General features: G+C 34.5%; 1 protein-coding gene across 8 annotated transcripts in view; it reads right to left on the reverse strand.

The window, feature by feature from the left end:
• The window catches only part of Rabgap1l (RAB GTPase activating protein 1 like), a 711,712-nt gene that overhangs the window by 240,761 nt on the left and 446,986 nt on the right, over positions 1-23,965 (reverse strand). For all 8 annotated transcript variants that reach the window (XM_004626788.2, XM_023710325.1, XM_023710327.1 and 5 more), the window contains 3 exons: positions 21,697-21,771; positions 9,541-9,666; positions 7,193-7,336 (listed from right to left, as the gene is read on the reverse strand). In XM_004626788.2, the coding sequence (XP_004626845.1) occupies positions 7,193-7,336; positions 9,541-9,666; positions 21,697-21,771 (345 nt within the window). The remainder of the gene's footprint in view (positions 1-7,192; positions 7,337-9,540; positions 9,667-21,696; positions 21,772-23,965) is intronic.

The raw sequence follows: 23,965 nt of genomic DNA on the forward strand, positions 1-23,965 counted from the left end.
TTTTTCTTAGTTCAATTGTTTTGAAACATTTAATTTTCTGAATATTGCTTAATCTTAATTTTTGTTCTAAGATTTATACTGTATCTTTGACTTACGATTTATTTAAAAGACACTGTATGATATCTTCTAGTATTAGAAACTTTAAAAAGTGTATTTTCATTTTCTGTTGACTTTTAAACAAAAAAGATGTTTGTACCTATGTTGTTTACTTATTATTTCTTGCCTATATCTTGTAATATGAGAAACTACTTTGGCAATAACAATACACAATGAACTAACCATTGTTACTCTCCTAAAATCTTGTTTTGAGATTTTGTACCATTGTTTTTATTTTTTTTTCTTTAAAATAAAAATAACTGATGTCAAAAAATAAACAAATAAATTTTTAAAAAAAGAAGTACAAGCAGGGGCCAGGGAGGTAGCTCAGCATTAGTGCCTGCCTGGCAAGTGCAAGATTCTGAGTTTGATCCCCAATACAGAAAAAAAAAAAAAAAGTACAAGCAGACATGGTGGCATGCGTCTATAATCCCAGAAATGCAGAGGTAGGAGGATTGCTATGAGGCTACAGAGTGCGTTCAAGGACAGGCTGAACTATGTAGCAAGATGCTGTCTCAAACAGAAAGTGCCATGTTTTATAGTTGGGGACTTAACATCATATTATGTATACTACAAATGTTAATACATTTAGCCTTTTTCTTAGCTCTCCAAATAGAGGAAAGCAATAAAACATAAGCTTTCAAAAATGACTTTCAGGGCCAGCCAAATAGCTCAGCAGATTAAAGCACCTGCAGACAGGCTCAGGAGCTGGGGGCTTGATCCCTGGGCCTGCAGTGCTAGCCCCATCCCTGTAGGAGCACTGAGATGGCAATTGAGACTGGGCATGGTGGTGCGTGCCTGTAATCCCAGCTCTTGGGAGGCTGTAAACAGGCAGATCAGTACGAGTCCCATCTAGCAGTGAGACCCTGAACACCCTGTAGACCTTTCCCTAAGATAAAAAAAAAAAAATGATTTCCATTTCCATTATTGACAAAGAAACACTTCATAGAGTTTCACTGTTCTTACTATATGAAAATGTTTCTCTGAAATCTAGATTCAAATCCTTTTGCCATCTATCTTCAAACAAATAAGTCAGCCCACAGCACCATATACTCAGGTTTAAGTAAACATTTTAAATAAAGTTTTCTTTTAATTGAGGCTGTATTTTCAAAGTCTACAAAATCGGCAGGTATGGTAGCACATACTTATCATCCCAGCATTTGAGAGGCTGAGGCAGGAAGATCTGAAGTTTCAGACAAGCCTGGGATCCACAGTGAGTTTGAGGCCAGCCTGTACTATGTGATGAGATCCTGTCTCAAAAATCAAAACAATCAAAAGATAAAGCCTACAATATTATTCCATTTTTGCTAAACTAATTTTATATTCTTCATCTGAGGGTAAATGAAGAAATCCTTAAAAGCATATAGTTTAGGAAAGCATGATGTGAACATGCCTTCTTAAAGTAGAAAATTCAAGGTCTTTTTCATTTTACAATAGAATCTTTGAGTAAAAAATACTCCGCAGACCAACATTTTGTGTCAGAATGAACTATGAAAAATTAAAACTTTTCCACCTGAGAATTTCATAAATTTCCATTTGTAAAGGTTAATCCACAATCATCCAGGTTTGAATTGTTTCCTTAAATACAGAAACTATGCTAAAACATAATGAATGGTCTATTTAAAACTGTGTTGCCATGTTTTCTCTTAGAATTTCTATCACATATGAAAGAAGAAATTTTGATATAAATATTTTATTAACTACAAGAATGAAAGGGGCAAGGAGAAAACACAGGCAGGAAGTAAAAGTTTATGCAAAATTTCCTTTGCAAAAAATTCTTGACAAAGATGAGTTAGTGGAAAGAATGAACATCCTGAAGCACACTACAATATGTCCCAATAAAGTTTACTGTGAAAAACTATTTATTCTGCTATTTCACTTGCTATCACGATGTTGTGTTTATACCCTACCCCTTGTTTCAAAAAGTTATGCAACTTCCTTAAACAGCTCCAGAGTACAGGTTTAGGAAGAAGTAACATCTATGTCCCTTTTGTGAATGTGAACAAATATTAAGTTCTTTCACCCACTATTATTGGGAATTATAGGTGATAAATGGTCAAAATGGTCAAAACTTTAGTTTGCTCTTCCATATAATAACTGTTGCTAATCTTGTCAGCAAGTCACATTAGGAATTCAAACTCAAGCATCCTCAAGATGAAATTTCCTGAGAAATTCTGAGTTTAGGTTCTAGACAACCATGAACAGGTGCCAGGTGTGCCAGGAAGAGACAGCTTTAGAAAATCATCATTTCAGTGAACTAAATAACAGCATTACTACTCTAACAAAAGCGACTGAAAATCTAATTTAGCTGTATGATTAGGTGCATTAATTTCATTCCTTTTTCTGTAATAAAAATCATAGAACTAATTTAGTATGAAATTAATTTCAGGAAAAAAATGAAGCAATAATAAATGTTAAAGTTCATACTATTTATGTACAAAATGCAATAATTATTAAAAATCATAATCCACCTATTTCTATGAAATACTAAGCTGAACTGATTATGTATTATATAATTCTGAGAATATTTAGTTAGCCAAGGATATAGCTCAGTGGCACAGCACCTGCCTCACAACCTCAAGGTTTGAGTGTGATTCCTGGTACAAAATAAATAAATAAATAAATATCTACCTTTTATCTTTTTTGAATAATCACCTTTTTATTTTTTTATTCTAATTAAGTTTACTGGTACAATTTAAATATGCATTATGATCACATTCACAGGAAATCTGCACTACATGCATGATAGATCTTGATTCCTTCCCCCCATTTTGCATTTCCCCTCTCTACAACTCTGCCTTAGCCTCCTTACTTACAGAGTATTATTTCCATTTTATCCTTTTAAAAAACTTTTTTATTTTCCTTGCCATCTCCTCCAGTTCCCCTTTCCCTCTGAATAATTACTTCCTATTTCACAATATCTGTTATACATTTTGATTTTTACTTAAACTTATAGTTTCTCACACCAGAGAGACAATATTTACACGCATGTATGAAATTTGTTTCACTTGAGTAGTCACAAGGTCCATCTATTTAGTTATAAATGTCTCATGTCTGTCCTTTATGACTGAGTCACACGCCATTGTAGAAAAAGACTACATCTTTTTATCCATTCATCAGTTGATAAACATTTGGGTTGTTTCTGAGATTTACAAATTACAAACTGTGCTGCTATAAACATGTATGTGCATATGTTGCTGTTGTATGATGCTTAAATTTACTGAGAAATTAGGGAAACCATTCATGCCTTTCCCAGAAGCATTTAAAAAAACGGAAGTATTTATGAATCAATCTAACAAAGGAAGTAAAAGATCTCTGCCCTGAAAACTACAATACTCCAAAAAAAGGAGATCAAAGAAGATATTAGATAATGGAAAGATATCCCCTGCTCATAGGTAGTAAAAATCAACATAGTAAATATGGCCATACTTCCAAAATTGTTATACAGTTTTAATGCAATCCCAGTCAAAATACATTAGCATACCTCACAGAAATAGAGAAAACATTCCTAACATTCATTTGGAATCAAAAGAAATGTAGAATAGCAAAAACAATTCTAGGCAAAAAGGCAAAGCAGGGAGCATCACAATCTTGGACTTAAATTTATACTACAGAACTACTATGATAAAAACAGTAAGGTACTGGACAAAAAGGAGAGAGACAGAGAGAGAGAGAGAGAGAGAGAGAGAGAGAGAGAAAGAGAGAAACAACCAAACAGATCTGAAGATCAATGAAACAGATTAGAAGAGGCAGAAACAACTTCAAATACACTCAGTCATCTTATGTTTGACAAAGTGGCCAAACATGTTTTTACTGGAAGAAAGAAAGCGCCTTTGATAAATTGCCTTGGTTTTCCACATGCCAAAAACTAAAACTAGATCCATGTATATCACTGTATACTAAACTAAACTGAAAATGGATCAAAGATCTAAATACTACGCAAACACTAAATCTGTTGGATGAGAGAGTAGATAGAACTCTTGAAGATGCAGATGTAGGCAAAGACTTCAAAAACAAAATCCCAACTGCATAGAACATACTACCAAAAATCAACAACTAGAATTTCATTTTATTGAAAAGTTTTTGCACAGCAAAAGAAATCATCAACAGAGTATAAAACTACAGAGTTCTTCTAAGAAGAACTAGTTGTTCTTCAAAGAACTAATATCTAGAACATACAAAGAATTTTTAAAAATCAGACCCCAAATTTAAAGACCCAACCCAAAAATGGGCATCTGAAATGAACAGTCACTTCTCCTAAGGTGTACAGGTGACAAATAAATACATGAAAAAATGTTCAACATCGCTAATTATTCGAGAGATGCAAAGTAAAACAATCCTGAGATTCCATCTCCAAGAAGAATGGCTATTATCAACAAATCAACTAATAACAAATAAATTCTGGCAGGGCTGTGGGGAAAAGGAATCCTTCTCTACTGTTGGTTGGTATGCAGACTGATGCAACCCCTGTGGAAATCAGTGTGGAGAATCCTCAAAAAATTAGGACTAGATATCCGATGGACCCACCAATTCTCCTTCTTGGTATTTTCCTAAATCTACCTTTTAGTATTAGATTTTATAACATTTTTAGAACTCAAAGATATGCATTTGGCTTTTAAAGAGCATTGCACCATTAAATAGGTGAGTCAGAAGCATTCACCACAATAATTCAGAGAAGAAGGAAAGGGTTTTTTTTAAACACAAATGTCTAAATTTGCTTTGTGCATATTATGATCATATCTTGTTGACTTCTGATTAAGGATTCAACTCCTAATTCTGTATTTTTCCTTAGGTTAAATTTAGAATGGCATTCTTACAAATTGATGTGCAAGTAAAATTAATAGGAGACAATAAATTATCAATCAGATTCTCTAGCTATTATATACTCAGAACATAAGAACCTCTTCTGTGAACCCAGAAAATCACCTAAACCATCTATATCAAAGTACTTCAGAGACAATTAAATATTATATGCTTATAAAATGCTCTGTAACCTTCTGGTACACTGAAAGTGCTAACAGGAGCCTTAGAAGACCAAAAGCTGAGCCATATTTGTATGTAAAATGGTTACTGTAGTGGTAGACTAGTTACAGTTTATATCTAGTGTCTCCCAAAAGCCTATGTACTCATTGATGGAGTGCTTGAAGGATGACTGCAGAGGGGGTGGCTAATGTGATGTGCAGAAGGAGGCCCTGGACAAAGGACAGGAGTCACTGGGAGCACGACCTGGAAGCATGGACCTCCCTCCCCAGTCTTCCCTTTGTTCTCTGCTTCTTGACCACCATGATGTAAGCAGCTCTCCTCCACTAGACCCTTCTGCCATGCCATCCTGTCTTGGAGAAGCTGCTTATGAACTAAAATTGTGAGGCAAAATAAACTTCTCCTTTAAATTGTGGGTGTCAGGTATTGTAACTAAGTGATGAGAAAATAAGGTATAGGCTAAGAAATAACACTGTTAGATTTTAGACAGCTTATACATCTTACATTTTCACATATTATTCCATTCTTAAATTTCTAATTGCAGAGTAATTAAAAACTTTACCTTAAAAAAGATAATGCAAAAAAACAAACAAACAAACAACAACAAAAAAAAGATAATGCAGAAAACTGAAATACATTATATTAAGCTTGTAATCTTATACACATGCTTATACTCTTGATAATACAGCATATAAGCAGGGCACAGCTGTGTTCTATACACACTTACGCTTCCATTAAAAACATGTACTTCTTATCCAGAAACTGTCTTATCAGGGTAAATTTTCATAGCCTATTTAACAGTGTAAAGGTATACTATCACTTTACTGTTATGGTTTATGTCTTGGTGTCCTCCCTTCTGGAGTTTGTGATTGATTCTTGGTCCATTGCTGCGGTTATGGGTCAGAGAGTGCTGGGGCAGATACTCTACATTAAAATGTAAGGAGGAGAGAAAGGCTAGCCAGCTGCCTGAGCTGCTGCCACTCCCCTTGTTCTTGCTGTTTGCTGCTTCCGTGAATGGCTGCTCTGTGCTGCCATGTACCAGTCTGCCTTAGAGCCAGCTGAGTATGCCCTGAAGCCACCAGTAACTGTGAGCTAAATAAACCTTTCCTTCCTTCATTCTGGGTGTCCAGTATTTGTCCCAGCAATGAGGGAAGAATAACTGAGACACTTACTATTACTTACTTTAAAAGAACAGAATTGCATGTTCATGTCAGTAGCAGAACATATGCTTAGCATGCACAAGGCCCTGAGTGTGATCCCCAGAATCACACACATACACAAACACACAAGCATGTGTGCACGCGAATATGTAAGTTAAATAAATACATTCAATGATAGAACTAAAGAGAACAAAGTATACACATGTATGGACTTATGGAATTGTGTAAACTAATTCTGCTGTTTGAAAATAACAAGCTTGGAGGTGCAACTGCATGGTGGAATACTTGCCTGGCATCTGTGGGACTCTGGGTTTGACTTCTAGTATCAAAAAATAAAAAGATAATGATAAAATCTAAAGCTTTATCATTTTTCTTAACATCTGATAGAATACTCCAACATTACATACACATAGATCTTTTCAGTTGAGGAATTAGTTACTGCAAAACTCTTATTTATATTCCCCAGTGGAGTACAATTACACTAGTATTAAACATATCATCTAAAAATGTGATATATTAGTAATACATTATTACACAAACAGAGGCCTATTGTAAATTTAATTTGCACATTTAACTACCTCATATTCCATTGTGGGAATTATCTATACACTGACATTTTTATTGCTCATTAATAATAAAATTACAGTTAAAATATCCTTAACTAAAAATGTGAATAGGGCTGGCCAGATAGCTCAGCGGACTAAAGCGCCATAGAGCAGCAGCCAGGGTTTGATCCCCAGAGTGCTGTGCCAGCCCTGTCCCCAAGCAATCTACGTGGCGAGACCCTGTAGGCCCTGGCCTAAATACAGAGAAGAAAAAAAAAAAAAAGATTTAAAAACTTGAATAGAACTGTGTGATCAGTGAGTATTACTTAATGTTACTTGAAAAATTATAACCATTTTCATAGCAAGTGTTCCCTCTTCAGGCTTTGCTGGAAAGCCAAGGAATCACTGTACCTCACAGAGCAGCAAGTCAATGATGTGGAACACCATGCAGAGTGGGAACTTGGCAGTGAAGAGGGTGAGGAACCACTGGGATGCGTACATATGGGCTTCCAGGTTCAGGTCACAAAAGCGGCTGTGCAGGTCTGGTAGCTGTTCCTAAGAGAGAAAGTGAAAAATGTAAGGAAAGGAACACTGAAAAAGCTTTCTTTTCTGCCACAATTGCAATTTATAACAAGCTTTCTGTGGGCACTTCAACTATATCCCAGGATTGGCTGTAGTTTATGTAACTACACTGAAGTGATAACAAGAGATAGGAATTGACCATATGACAGACATTTGAAATAAATACAGACAGACTTGTTACAAATAAATAGCAAAGCTTATCTTGCTTGCTTGACTGTTCTTGTTTCTGGGAAAATGCTTGGTCTGACAGGATACCTGCAGTCCAGTGAATATCTTGACTCAGGGTCAATAGCATCCCCACTGAAAGTTCACCTTCTACTGAGCTGAAAACATACCAGAGCTTTGGGCACCATCTAATATCAATATCACTTGGGGTCAGTGATAGTGTCTCAGTATGTTTTTTAGCACTTGCTTATATAACCAAATATTAAAAATCTAAGTAAAATTGTGCAAGGGTATAATATATAAAACTTATATATTATGTTATTATATGTATGTTATTATATGTTATTATGCTAAAAACAATGTAGCTATTGGCCAAAAACCAAATCTATATATATACTATATCCTAAAAATGCCTTTAGGTTAGCTTTGCTTTCTTTCTAAGTAAGACAATCAAATGCTCTTCAAGAACATGAAAGGTAAAGGAAAAAGAATTAGCATAACTAGTTTCCCATAACAGAAAGGGGAAGGCAGATAAGTAAAAGCTCATATTCATTTTGTTTTCATAAAATCATCACAAAAGCAAAATATTTTATGTACTTATTCTCTTTTCAAAAACACCCAAATGTGACCATCAAGTAGTTTCATTTAAGTACCCAAAAGGTCATCAAGCTAGCAGACAAAAATTGCTAACAGAAAAATATGATTGAGTTTGTTCACTGTACTACAATCTTACTCATTTGCTAGATGCACTTATTTGACTTTCAAAATCCTCAGAAATACTAATGGTTTAAAAAAAACTTGCTAAAAAAGATTAAAAAGTGAGTAACCCCAAATACTTGTTAGAATTTAATCATTTAAAAGTGCCAGTTGCTTTCAGTGTTCATAATCATTGGCTTCTTCCCCACCCCATGCCCAGCTGTCACACCGTGCTTACAGCTCATTTCTCTCCATTCCATCTCCACACATAAGGTCTTTTGCTCATCTACATTCCCCATCCCAATAGAGTTGCTCTTTTATTATTATTTTTTTATTTTTTTGTGGTACTGGGGATTGAACTCAGGCCCCTGTGCTTGCCAGGCAAGCATTTATTCTACTGAGCCATCTCCCCAGGCCTTAAAGTTGCTCTTTAAGCTCATAATCTCTTACTCCCCCATCCTTCCATCAGTCTCCTTCAGATTCACATCCCTCTTTAGATACATAGGGATTTTCCTGTCAGGTTCTATCACTGAAATTCTACCATTATGTTTCACTCCCACATCCCACTAACACGCTTCTCCAAACATTTTATCTTTCTTCAGTAAAGAATCAATCCATTCAAACACTTTTATATTTCTTTTGGTTCCCAATACAACTTTTAGAGAAAGTTATATAAATATGCTGAAGAGACCCATTATAAATTTATGATTTCCAAACTCAGATCGAACTTCAATGTTATCTAGTAATTCCTTGTGTCAGCTCTGCCAATAATTTTTCCCTTTCTCATAATTGTTATTATATAATATTTTATATAGATAAAGGAATATTTCTTATCCATAGTTTAAATAATATTATGAAGGACATTAAGAACATTGATTGAGGTTATGCATTTATATAGAAAAAATTAAAATATGTCATTACATTATGGTATTTTAAGTGTGTTTTATTCTCTTACTGACATCTCTTCTCTTTTCTATCTGTGAATTCAAGTACACTAATCTGCTAGTTAGCATGGAAAAAGATATTATATATTTCAATTTTTACTTGGTAATTACTTTTATTTCTCTTCAATAATACATAGCAGTATCTTCATTCACCATATCTCCTCTGTAAATTGTATTAAAGTTGAATATATAAATAGTGCTCAATACATATGCTATTATGCTAAAAACAATGTAGCTATTGGCCAAAAACCAAATCTATCTATATTTCTAGTAATCAAACTTCTACAACTTATTATTATTTATCAAATTTATTAGGATCTTTTGGTAACTCTATAAATCCCCAGGTGATGAAAGTTCCTAATTTTTATTTACCTGCATTAGTCTCTCCAACTGATAGAATTTGCAATGAAGATCTTCAAAGTTATTTTTGTAGAGGTCTCGCAAACCATAGTCATACATGATTTTCACCAAAACACAGAATGCTTGCTCCTCTGGCATCTACATGAAAACATACACATATAGAATATTGTAAGTAAGTGGCATTTGACCAGAATTTCAAAAAGTATCTTTATGTTATTAGACCTCTACATAATTATGATGTTGGCAATAGGCTTGACATAAATCTCATTTATCAGATTTCATAATTTGATACAAAGCTTCAATATTGAATCTCTCCCTTACATCCCTGTGTCCCTCAGGAAACAACATTCAATTGATGTCCAAAAATGAAATAATTATAAAGGTTTACAGTTGAACCACAAAGAAAAACTTGTAAATATGAACTAACAATTACAGCTCTTAATCCTTATTTTCTGAAATATGTATATCTGGAGGACAGTCCTAACCTTAGGAGTTAGCATTGTTTATATTTTACCTTAGCAACACAGCCAAGTTTTAAATTTTCAGCTAGTATGTCAAATGAAAATAGTATATTAAACCCACAAAGTACCAGTCCAGCTAAGATGGAATCAATACTCACTATCTATGAAGATTATGATTAGATTTAATAGAGTGTCATGGAATATTAGATGTTATATTATTACAAAATAGAATAAAATGAACTCTTCTGAAGACAAAAAAAAGAATGTTAACAAAATGAGTGAAATATGTATAATCCTGTGGAAAACAGAAATGCAATATTCTTTTTCTAGTTTAAAGATTAATGGGATCGCTATAGCATGTCTATTTCAGCCTTCTGTGGTATCTCTCCTTCAATTAATTGTTATTATCACTACCAGCAGTCAGGGTAAACATAAAAAGTCAGGGCAAACCAAAAATGTCAAAGATTTTAAAAAAGAAATCAAGCATCTAAAAACTCTACAAAATAGTACTAAATAGCATTTACTGATTGACATTTATACTGTGAAGAAAAAAATTTCACATATAAGGTTGTAATAGTATTTTACTTTTGCACTTATGACAACACATGTTTGAAGAAGATATACCTCCGTGTGGGGGCGTTATCAGAGAGTAAAAAGACTAATTTATAAATGTATGAATGTAAATACATGACATGAAAACATTTTAGATATACTAAACAATATTCACTTTCTGATGCTTATTAATGACTTCAATGATGGCTGAAAATTTTACTGAATAAATTGTTAGCCGTCTCTACAAATGAACATCAAACTATACTAGTAATTCCAAGAACAAACTGGCAAACAGGGGCCCTGCAATACTGTTAACCATGTGAGGTAATGACCCATACCTCAGGGAATACTAGAAAATAAATGGACTGGAACTCAGTGTGAAGTACAGCAATGATGCAGCAGCACACCATTATATACTATTTCTACTATGTAGGTAAAATAGATAATGGTATAGCCTCAAAATCACAGATAAAGTGAAAAGTTGAATTATTTGTTACTTTTTCTTCTTCAGATTTAACTTTAAATTTGTATAATTTAATTCTTAACAATAGATGTGTTTACCAAATGATTCATAAAATTCCTCAAATTTAAACAATTGCCTCATTAACTGGAATGGTCTGGTTTCAGCACAGTTCTGATACAGACCATAATGAAGAGTCAGCACTGTACTCTAAGTGCAGTTGGCAATCACTAGAGAGCCTTAGGCAGGAGATCAGAGTTTTATTTTTACCAATATCAATTAGCTTCTGTATGGAGAAAACATTACAGGAAAAGAAAAGTATAAATATGTTGGTTTAGTAGAATCTGTTACTTTCACTTTGTATGAACCTGTAATCTGTAATAAGCTATACTCTACTATTCCCCTCAAAAAAGGCTATCCAGTAACAGATGGGGAATACAGAAAATGTGCTACAGTGGGAAAACACAATTACGAAGTTATAACAATACATGTGAATCCCAAGATAAGCTTTTAGTTATCAGATGATCTTAAGCCAGAAACTTTTCAATGCCTGAATCTATTTAGTTCTAAAAACTTAAAAATAATAACACATGTTTCACAGGAATACTGTCAGGATTAAATGAAACATATGTATGTGTTATTGGTAATCAATAAATGTAAATTACTTTCTCTTTACCTCTTTGAAGATGGACTACATTATACATATTATAACTACCACAGAACTTTATACAATGGTACTCAAAAGAATAAAAAAAGTCACAAGTAAAAGTTTTACCTAATTGTAACTTTTAAAAGTAAAATTTGGTTTTTACTTTTAACAATTTTACTAGAATAAGACCTAAGTGTTACAATAAGTTGCTAGAATATATGCTCTTCTAAGTAGCAAAAATATGCTATTTTATACATAAATAACAGCATTTCTTACATGTCACTAAAAAGAATGCCTTTCCTACCTCTTTGTATAAATCAATGAGTGACAAGCTGTACTTTCCCAGTTCTCCTTGTGGTTAGGACATACAGGTTGAGTGTGAATTACTGGACTGGGTGAGACCAGGTAGCACAGCTCTACCTTTGAAATTTTACTGATCTTAAATAGAACATAGATCATAAAGTTTTTGTTACTCCCTTTAACTTTATGAAATCTTTACTCTGAATCCAAAACTCCTTCTTACATGGATTACATTACTTGCCCATCTCTAGTCTCTGTAATTTTATGTTCCTGAACTTCCCCCAGACCTTAACATGCACTGTCCAACAAATACCAGTGTGATAGCTGATTGTGTCAATTTGAGCAATGCCCAACTAAATTAGTTAAGCATATAGCTCTGGTATGGAGCCACGTGGGGGGAATTATCACCAGAATGGTAGAAAAAGGGAAACAAGGAAGGATTGCCTCTGTTTTCTTCTGAGGAGTTCCAGTCTTCACTTTCACTTTGGACACTGTCTCCTGGCTTCCAACACAGATTCATCGGCCTCCAGTGCCAACCCTTCCAGCGCACATCCTTCAGCTTTCCATGACACAGCCCTTGGCCCTGATACAGACTGATATAGACCTTGAACACCCTGAGACCCTGGGACACTACCCTGAGTTCCAGACCTTTGCTAGTACCCTTCAGATCTGCAGTGCACAGACAGACCTATTGCACTTTTCCATAGCTCACTTTGTGGGCAGCCACTGGAACCCAATTTTATAAAATCTTACATAATATGTGTATTTTATGTTAAATCTATTTTCTCTAGTAAGCACTGACTGATATACCAAGTATTAAATATTTTTGAAGGATAACTTTAATAAAACTCTTAAGTACATTTGCCTATAAAAATGGAAGCATGCAACATGAGGAAAACAATCAACTAGGTATTGCCAAAGTCTACAAGTTAACAAAAATGTAGAAAGTGGCAAGAAAACCTGAAGCAAGTAGCTGCTAAATGAAGCACTATTGGGCTTGATTTCCGGTGATATTATTACAACTGTATAAATATAAAGAGTTTTGTACTATCTGTATTTTGTGTTGACTATCAACTTGTCTCTAACATAAAGAAAATCAAGATCTGAGACTCAAAATCTGGATGTACTATCAAACCTTATCTTACTACATGCCGTTGACTCATTAGATATGGTACCTACCAATTTAAAAATAAAAACTTCAGGGCCGGCCAAATAGCTCAGTGGATTAAAGCATCTGCAAGCAGGAGCAGGGGCTGGGGTTCCTGGGCCTGACATGAGGCCTCACCCCTGGGGCATGCTGAGAGGACAATTGAGACTGAGCATGGTGGCGGCACCTGTAATCCCAGCTCTTGTGAGGCTGTAAACAGGTGGTTCACTACGATTCTGATGTAGTAGTGAGATCCTGAACACCCTGTAGACCCTTCAGTAAAATATAGAAAAAAAAAATAAAAGCTTCAAAATGACTAATCTATTACAATGATTTGATGTTTCACTGAGCAAGATAATCCAATTTATCAATGGTATGCAATTACTTTAAAGTACAATAAAAATAACTGAACAATATATTTTAAATAAAATATGAACATGTGGGAACATGGTGGGTCTTTAATATTTAACACTCACTTTTGCCATGTACAGTTATTTTGTTGTGTAATTGGTGCTATTTAATTCAGGGAAGCAGAAGATAAACATTAAAATCTTGTAATTTAAGATAGCAAATTATCATTCATGGCCCTATGAAATACAAAATGAAATATATGCCTGGAATTCATAGTCAAGCATGTTGTAATCACTGTTTGGTAACAAATGTTGATAATGATCTGCCATCTGTGCTAATGGAAATGATCATTGACTGGAGACAGTCTCCAAGCTTCACTGCTTATCTCCAGAATGAACAGTGAATCAAGGCATTCTAGGTACTTCAAACGTCTTTGAGACTCCTGTGAAGTTGTGTACATCAAGATATTTTTTGAAGTAAATTTCCATTTTGATAATTAAATTAATTTCCATAATTAGGATAAAATAATTTCCTATTCTATATTATCATTTCACATCCCTTTGAATGATCATTTTTTCCCATAAAGGCAATGACCACTCCACTGATTTTGTGAAGTTTCTACAATAAAGATGGATATTAGTCACTGTTTTAGAAGTTATAAGCTCATGAGTCTTCATTTTCTGTTTATATTCAAAAAATCAAACAGAATGAAAACTGTTAACCATTTGTTTAATTTCTTCTAAATGTTGTAATACATTTAAACTGAATGTCTATTAGCCATCAAGCACAGTCATTTCCTATGTATTATAAATATATAAATGTGTAGAAGCAGGGGCCAAAAGAAAATGGGCTAAGCAAATAATTAATAACTTAAAAATAAAAGCAAAAGTTACTATTAATAAATATTATAGCATGATTCTTTGATTCTCACAAAAGTCCTTCAAAGTAGCTAATATTTCACATATAAGACTAGTGAAGCTCAGAAGTTAAGTGATTTGTCAACTACAAATCTTTTTGTTAAAATTGGATTGAGTATCATGACTATGTTGTTTTGTTGCAACATAAAAAAGAAGTCATAAAAATGTTTAATACAATAACCCTAGAAGAACAATAAACTTATTTCCATTTTATAAATGGAGAGCCTAAAGTTCAGTATAGAAATCTTCCCCAAAGTCATATAACTTGACAGGTATTAAATCACAATTCAAATTCATAGTTAGGATTTCAGCTTTAAAATGGCAGAGCAGCATATGACAGTAGATAAACAGGGTAATTAAGAGCTTTTTCAAAAGTAAAAAGTCTTGAGTATACAATACAGGACACAAAAATAAGTTGGGAAATGGCTCAAAAGCACTTGTAAGAATTAACTCAGAATAAGTAGTCAATGATTCTTTCGCTTGTATTATAAGGAAAATGATTTTAATAAGAATTCACTTAAAAGTATACTAAAACTCATGTGAAGACATCAATCAAGGTGATATATCTGTCTAGCATCTTCTATCTCATGTGATTTAAAAATCTTTCTTAGAGGAAAACCATTCTACTTTTCAGGAAGAGCTGATCATCACTGAGAAGGACTCTTGCCCTGCACTGCACCAAACAGAATACCCTACACTCCTGCCTTACAAATTGCTACAAGGATGGAACCCATTCCAAGGACAACTGTACTCTCCCAGAGAGAAGAGTGTTGTTTTAAAAAGTAATTAATTTGCTTGTTTATTTTTGTAGTATTAAGGATCAAACCCCAGGGCATTCTCCCACTGAGCAACATCCCCAGCCCTTCTTACTTATTTTGATAGAGGGATTCACTAATTTGCCCAGGATGGCCTCAAACTCACAATCTTCCTGACCCAGTGTACCAAGCATCTCAGATTTCAGATGTGCACCATTGTATATGCTATTTTTTTTTTAATGTAGGAGTGATAGTCAAAGATGGTTCCTTTTAAATGAAGTACAAAACAGAAGATATGAAGCCAGGCCAGCCTACTGCCATGTTTCCACTTCATGGTCTACCGAAATAATCAAGGTAAGACAATTTAAAACCAACAAATACCCTTTTAAAACTTAATCTACTTTCAGTTAGGGTTCTGTCATACATAGCAGGAAGAATCCTAACAATGTCACAAATACTCTTACTTCTATATATAAATGAAGACATTTGGAAACCACACTCTTGGAATTTAGGACTCTGAGAAATATTTATTTTCATGAAAACTCATAAGTAGGTATAGTTCCAATTGCTTACATCCATTTAAAAAATATTACCCTAGCCAGGTGTGGTGATGCATGTCTGCAATCCCAGAACTTCAAAAACGGAGACTGGAGGATTGCTGCTACTTTGAGGCCAGCCTGGACTACATAGTGAGTTCAAGACCAGTCTGAGCTGCACAGTGAGGCCCCATGTCAAATAAATAAATAAATAGTCCTAACCCATTTTCTTAGAGGTTGTATTAAAGGGCATACTTTTAAAATCTTTTATTTTAAATATACAGAAGTTAAATGTACATACTATTGAACTTTTCAATGTAAAGTAAAAGCAAGTCATTATAAAAGACTCATGTAACCAACACCCAGGCTAGGAAAGAGACTATGTCAACATCCCTGAAGATCCCTATGCCCTTTTACAGTTATTTATATAAATGATCACATTAAAGATCATTATTATTACATACTTAACATCAAAGGTAGTTAGAAATTCTAATAGCTATAAACAATCTGTGCTATATTATTCTCAAACCATAAATGATCAATTTCTTAAAATTTCGTAAATAGATATAATATCTATTATGGTAAATGTTTAATTCTTTCAGTGCTTAAACATTTTACAAAGCTCCAGAGTTGAACATCTGGAGCTTTCCAAGCTCAAGGAGAAGCTAATTAATTTTTACAACTATTGAATACACTTTCAATTTTGTTTTTTCTTTCCCCTTAGGCAATGAATGTGAAATATAAATGACCAGGGTGAGGAAAGGACAGCATCCCAAAGAGAAGCAAGTTCTGACAGTGATTAATATGGGGTTTCCAAAGGATGTCTGGAAGGAAAAAAAACAATAGCTTATGTAACGCAAAAAAAAAATTAGTCAGCAAGACCCTAATAATGTATCTCCTTGGAGTAAGAGGTAGTGTATTTGATAAATTGTTTAAGATAGTCTGTATTCTTCTACCTGTTTAAACAATGGAAACAAAAAATACAGAGAAAAAAACCTTTCAGTTAAGTTCTGTTGTTCAAATTGTCTGATGAACAAGTTGGACAGTTAATGGAATACACTGATGAACAGAATAGTCACACACAATGCCAATTAAAAATGAGCCTATGCTTTTCATTAACATTATGCTGAGTATCAGATGTTAATCTTTTCATAAGGATTCTAAAAGCATTTCTATATTTCAAATTATTTTTATAAGCATGACAATCGAATAATTTTACTAATGTTGAAAGTAAGAGGCTAGACTGAATTTTTGTCTGTCTTGTGACATATTTTGGGGGCTGTTTTACTGTATAAGTTCACAAAGTCAAAGTTGTCATATGGCTTTTATTATAGTAGAGTTGATAATGCAGAAAAAATTCTAGGTATTTGAGTTTTCTAGTTATTTGACTCATTTTTTTCTTTCCTTATAAGTGCAGGATGTGTTTATAAGTATAATTACAAACTCAAAATTAAGCCTCTCAGAAATCCCAAAACAGACCCTTCTCATTTACCTTTAATCAATTCATTATAATGTTTTAAATATGAGTATAGGTCAAGCCAGGCATGGTGATGCCCACCTATAATCCCAGCACTCAGGAGGTTGAGGCAGGAGGATCACTACAATTTCAAGGTCGTCAACCTAGGCTATATAGTAAGTTCAAGGTTCTACACAGTAAGAACCTATCTCAAAAACAAAACAAAAACAAAGAATATAGGTTAAATGTAGCAAAATACAGCATATTCAAAGATTAGTTTGTTCAATGTAAAGCGATAGCACCAAGTTCTCTTTAAAGTGATTATAAACATTTTGTTTAGAAAAAAGATGTCTCTGAACTTGAAGACTATATTCATGTCACTGCTTACAGGATACAGTTCTTCTGAGATCATGACCTTACATTCAAAGGTTAGGTGGCTTTAAAGGCAGAAAATAGGCCCCTGAAAATTTGTAAATGTAAAAAGCTTAATTAGGGAGTCTAAAGAAAATGGGATGTAGAAATACCAAGGAAAGAAATATATCAGAGAGAAGATATAGACAATAATTAATAGATAATGCCAAAGACAAGAAAAATCAATCCCAAACTGACATGAAATAAACAGTCACAATAGAAACACTGAGTGTCACTCTTATTTGAATCAGGTTATCAGAATTAGGACAATGAATCTACTATAAAGTTTTTTTTTTATTTTCATAATGCCAAACTCAAAGGAAATGCTTTAGCTTTTAACTCACTTCAGCTTCCTGCTGCATTTGACAATATGCAGTGCTTTCTCCCTATTAAAAATCTGAATTTCCTTGAGGATTCTACTTCCTCATCAGCCATTTAGATGTTTTGGGTTCTGGGGTTTTACACCACTCTTCTCAGTCTGTCTATTTTACTCTTACGATTTCAGCTTTGATTTCTCCTCCAGCATCAATCAGTCTTCACTAGCATTTCTGAATGTTCTTCTCAGAGGTCTCAAAATTTCCCAAACTAAAACAATTCAAAGCAAAATTGATCACCAACTCCTGAACTTATTTCTCTACTCAGTCTCAATAGACATATTTTCTGCTTCTGCTCAAAATATCAGTCATTCAGTCACCATAAACAGAAAAATAGATATGCCTTTGACCTTTCCTTTGCCAATCCATCTAAAAATATATATTAATTTTGCCTCCAGAATGTTCTTTAATTCTGCTTATTTTCTCTGGGTCCCAACATCTCTCATTCAGACTGACATTTTCTAACTTGTCTCCCTAGTTCTGTCTGTTCTCTTCAATTCCACCTGCTAAACGAGTGTAACAAGAATTTTTGTGAAATGAATGTCTAACTATATCATCCCCTTGCTTCAAACCAATCTATGACTCATTAGCTTTCAAAGTAAGCCTACATTTTTTACTTGATTACACAGTCTTCATAATTCAGTCCCTGCCTATCTCACTATTTTTACCTCACAGCACTTCCTGCATATAATTCCTTTAGTAAACTGTGACTACATATTATACCCCCTTGTATATACTGCTCTTTTGTTTCTACACTTTTGTTCTTTTTCCTCCTGTCTAGAATTTTCTGCTCTCTATTTCTCCTCTTGCCTTCCCAACCTTAATTATCTCTGTCTTGCCTATTTAGGCCTTCTATAAAGACGGATTTTTTTCTGAAAATTATGGAAAAATTTTTCTAAGGAGTACTGCTGTCTATTTTCTTACTTTATATTTCACCTTGACATAACACACAATAAGTCTTCTAGCGAGCATGTGTTATGTTTTATCAGAAGAATCAATATTTCAGAAAAAAAAAGTTTATACATACGTTATCTTTACCCTATGAGGCTGTAAGATGTTTCAAAAGACAGATTATAACTGATCTATCTTGTAATTCCACTTCCTAACCCTGTATCTAGCAACTGATACTCAATAAATGTCCTGTTAATGGCAGAGAGGAAGACAGTATACAGAAATAAATCACAGAAAAAATAAGACTTCCTTTCCAAAGTAGAGTAGTTCAAAGTAGTTCAAGATACTTGGGCAGTTACTCTGACTTCTTTGTTCTAGAGAGTACCAATTTAAAATAACTTCAAATAATCAATTTGTTCGTATTTAACAAGCAAAATTAATTCTCTTTAAAAACTGTCCTGCTATTGGAGGTAGATCTCTTTATCACCCAAGGTACATTTTTTTTAGAGTCAATTTATTTATTTATTTATTTATTTAATTTTTATTTTCTCCATAATTTTATTGATAAACAAACAGCAATGAGACAGTTTCAAATCAAATTGGTAGGACAATTTCAATAATTAACACATTGCATATATTCCTCCCAGTGGTTAATTGCTGTACAAGATGCAGACATGATATCCTATCTACAAACATCGTTAGAACAAATCACTCTATTCATTAAGAGAATGTAACTATATATCTATCCTAACCACTTTGAACACACAGATACAAAATGGACATTCATCTGTATACCCTTTTTTTGTTAAGTTCCGTTATTTGAATATTATAGGTGTGTAAACTCAGCAAAATAATCTAAAAGAGTCCAGTAGCCCATAATAGTATTGGGTCTTCCGCTTGGCTGGCAAAGTCAGAAATTGTTGACCTGAGTCCCCTACAGCTCAACATAACAGCATGGCTTTACTTCTTATATTTCATTTTTATACTTTTCTGCTGGGTAGTTAAGACCAAGGTAAAGCAGGACCTATGCAACAAGAGTTGTAGCTTTTGGGTCTGATAAGGTCAGTGAAATCTCCTCAGGATTTATCCTGAAATCCTGTACCTCAGATTGTAGAACCTTTGTCAGTGTCAGCCATGTGGATGAGTCATGGCCATTGCTTGGCCAATGTGCTCTCTGTGAAAGCCTGAGAGAATGTTTTCTCTCCATGTGACTCTCCTTAGGCACACTCTACATCATCGATCACTTTCCTCTTTGGCCCCATAATCTCCTTGATCAGAAAATTTTGGACACTACTGAGTTACATGATGTAACAGTACAAGTTCTCATATGTCCTGAGTCTTAATTGACCTTAGAAGGCTAGGGCCAAAATGTTGGCTTTTCTTGCAGCCTTCCTTTTTCTCTAATTTTGGTCTGCAAACTTAGCTTGTTAACCATCCAGAAGACAAGCTTATTGTTATTACCATACAACTTAGGCTGTTAAGCTTAACCTCACTATCTGTCTGCATATCAAACATCTTAGGCATAATATGGAACAGGTATTTTTCCTCAAGTATTGATATGTTGAACTTTAAGTCCCTACAGAATATGATAAAAAAACATTTAAAAATTAGAATATATTTTAAAAATAGGCATAAAGAATTATATACTTCTTATGTTTACACATAAGTCCAAAAATCTCACCATATACAACCTTGAAGCAGGACAGTCCCACAATATTCCTTTTCCTGTCTCTTCACCACCCCCTTCTTCTTGAACATCCACCTACCCGAGAGACATCATAGCAGCAACTGGCATGTCATGACAAGTAGCCCATATTCAGAATACCAGAATGACAGACACTCCAAGCATGAAACTATTATTACAAATTACCATCTGCAGTGCAGTAGCTTAGTTCACAGGTATCAGTATATATAGTCAGTCAGGGTGAGAGTCTTTCCAATTAACTGCTAGATTAAAAATCTTCTGAAGATTTTCAGGATCATTGCCTTGCTCATCTTCTATATATAACTGTATGGCTTGACATTGTCATGTTTCCTAGCTCTTCTCCTTTCCCTCTCTTGATTAGTTAGTCCTTGAGATCCTGCTTTCCTTTTACTTGTATTATACCTTACTATTTGTATTTCTTCTTTTGAGTTCTTATACTAGGGAAACTATACAATATTTGCACATGTGTGTCTGGGTTATTTCTCTTATGAGTATATGTTCAAGTGGCATCCACTTCAATATAAAGGCTTGCAGTTTATCATTCTTAATAGCTGAATAATACTCCATTGTGTAAAAATACCACATCTTTCTCAACCATTCCTCGGGTGATGGGCATCTTGGTTGTTTCCAAGATTTGGCTATCACAAATTGTGCTGCTATAAACATAGGCACACATATATCACTATGATATGATGTTTTCAGATCCTCTGGGAAAATTCCCTGTAGAGAAAAAGCTAGTCGAAATGGGATTTCCAGTCCAACTTTTCTAAGGAGTCTCCACACTGATTTCCATAATGGTTGCACCAGTCTACATTCCCACCAGCAATGGAGAAGGGTTCCTTTTTCCCCACAGCCTCTCCAACATTTGTTGTTGGGTGATTTCTTTATGATAGCCATTCTTTCTGGGGTGGGATGATATCTCAATGTTGTTTTAATTTGCATTTCGCGGATGGCTAGTGATGTGGAGCAATTTTTCATATACTTATTCGCTTCTTTAATTTCTTCCTCTGAGAAGCATGTGTTCATCTCAGATGCCCATTTCTGGATTGGGTCTTCAAATTTGGGGCCTCCAAGGTACATTTTTAAAGAGATATGTCACGTGTAATCTTCATCAGATAAATAGAAAATCAAAATGAAATAAAAAACAAGTAAAAAAATAAATTTGGTAGCACTGTGTTATTTATTACATGGAAAATTACTTACATGCAACAGCAATACTGCAGCAAGAAAAGACTGTCCTTGACAGTACCCAATGTCTTCATCAAATACAGAGTATGCCTAGAGAAAAGATGAAGAAAAAAAATATGTAAATATTCAGTTTTTCACCTGAGTATTAGTTCACATCAGGTTCCTGCTTGTGCCTGTCACAGAGCTGTCCACAACTATCCCGTTGATTTTTCAACTTAAATTTGTGTAACACTGCAACAGCGGGATCCCCCAAAGGGGCTGTTTGTTTCCTAAAGCAGTCTTAGATGTCCCAGTATCCAAGTTCATCCTTAGAATTTAAAAATAAACACATGCACAGAGACTGAAATTAATTTTAAAAGCTCCACTATCATATGAGAGCAGGCATATGAGACCTTGCAAGAAAAAGGCCATGAGCAAAGGGTGGGAAAGCATACAAGTCTTTGAAGGTTACTATGACAGTTCTAAGAGGTCCCTCTGAAAGTGCAGTGTGGCTCCACTGTTCTGAGACACAAAGAGCTTTATGGTGTAAGTAGGACAAGTATAGATGCTAGTGATGGTCCTGATGCTATGCTCCTTTTGCTCAATGTTCACAGAAGCCATCTACAACCTTCTAAACTAGTCTCCCATTTTCCATAAGGTTCTTCTCAATTATGTCAGCTGGTACAAGACATAAGTGTTTAGTACTGTTTAGTTGTTGCAGAAGGGCTGACAGTGCCACATGCTCATCTGTGTCCACTACTGCAAGAGCTCTTGGCTATTACATATTTCTTTCAGGCTGGCTGGAAGATATCCAAATCCCTGCCCATTCATAGGAAATACAGCATTCCTTGGGAAGCAACAATCATACCATGCAACTTGATATTCACCTCCTTATCTCCAGAAGAAAGGAAATAAGGTTGCATACTTAATATACACTAACTAGTACTTCAGTCTTCTGGATCTGTAATTTAAAGATACCTTATATTAATTTTTAGGAGACTGAATCAGCAGGTGGAGTGAGATGACTATAGGGTAATGAACAGGAGTTAAAATTTGAAAAATTTAGGTGCAGCCACATTTACTCTCAAAAGATAAACATCCTAAGAGTGTTGTTTGAATACTGGGCATTTATAACATTATCTATATTCCACTAAATGTAGTGTGTTTTATTTTAGTGAAGGAATTTCCACTTAATTTGCTTAATACAGTATGTTGTGATTTTTCCAAGTATAAAAACTATATCTGCCCAGGAAAATGGCTATTAAAGACAGCTAGGATGGGTTACAAAGAACAGTAAGTGTGGTATCTCTAATTTATCACAACAGAGTACAGGGCTTGGGACTGTTCTTTTCAGAGGGCTGTGCCCTGGGATTTGAGTCCAGAGCCTGGCACATGCTGGACAAGTGTTATGCCACTGTGCTGCAACCCCAACCCTTGTGAACTCTTGATTTATTCTAAAAACATTTTGAAAAATGGCTTATAATCAAGGAAAGCAGTATTTTAATGAAATAATTCGTGAGTAGGAATATTAAAATAATCCTGCTGTTACAAGATTTTTTTTATAGTTTCCACTGTAATTCAGGCTAGCTTTCAGTTTACTATGTAGCATCCCAGTCTCAGACTTCAGGCTGTCCTTCAGAGCTACAGTGAGAAAAACAGCACGGTACTGATGAACAAGGAGAAGGTAAAGGAGGAGGAGGTGAAGGAGAAACAGGAGACGAAGACGAAGGAAGAGAAGGTAGAGAAGGAGCAGAAGGAGGGGAAGGAGGAAGAGGAGAAGAGGAAGAAGAGGAGAAAAAGGAGGAGGAGTTAAAGAGGAGGAAGAAGAGGTGGAGGAGGAGGAGGAGGAGCATGAAGGACAACAACAACAAAAAGAAGAAGATATTCTCTTTGACAAAAGCGACAAAACCCTTCCCTGGAGGCAAGATATCCTCTTCAATACATGATGCTGGGAAAAATGATTACCTGAAAGCAGAAGATTGATTCTAGACACATATCTATCACTATGCACTAAACTAAATTCAAAATGGATCAAAGACCTAAACATTAAAATAAATACAATCTGATTGAAGATAAAGTCTGAGAGATACAATAGATACAGTGAAAGGGAAAGAAACTCCTAGGAAAAGGAGAAAAGAATGAAGAAAGAGGGAGGGGAAAATATATATGCTAAGATAATTGTACTAATTTCTATTGGTTTGTTGTAAGGAATAATTAATGCTTAACTTTTCCAAGCCCCTTCTCCCAGTGCATAAATTTGGACTGATTTTATGTGTTTATATCTGGTAATTTGTTTGCTTTGTTT

The sequence above is a fragment of the Octodon degus genome, unplaced genomic scaffold (assembly GCF_000260255.1).
Source record: "Octodon degus isolate 3935 unplaced genomic scaffold, OctDeg1.0 scaffold00017, whole genome shotgun sequence".
Classification (NCBI taxonomy): Eukaryota; Metazoa; Chordata; class Mammalia; order Rodentia; family Octodontidae; genus Octodon; species Octodon degus.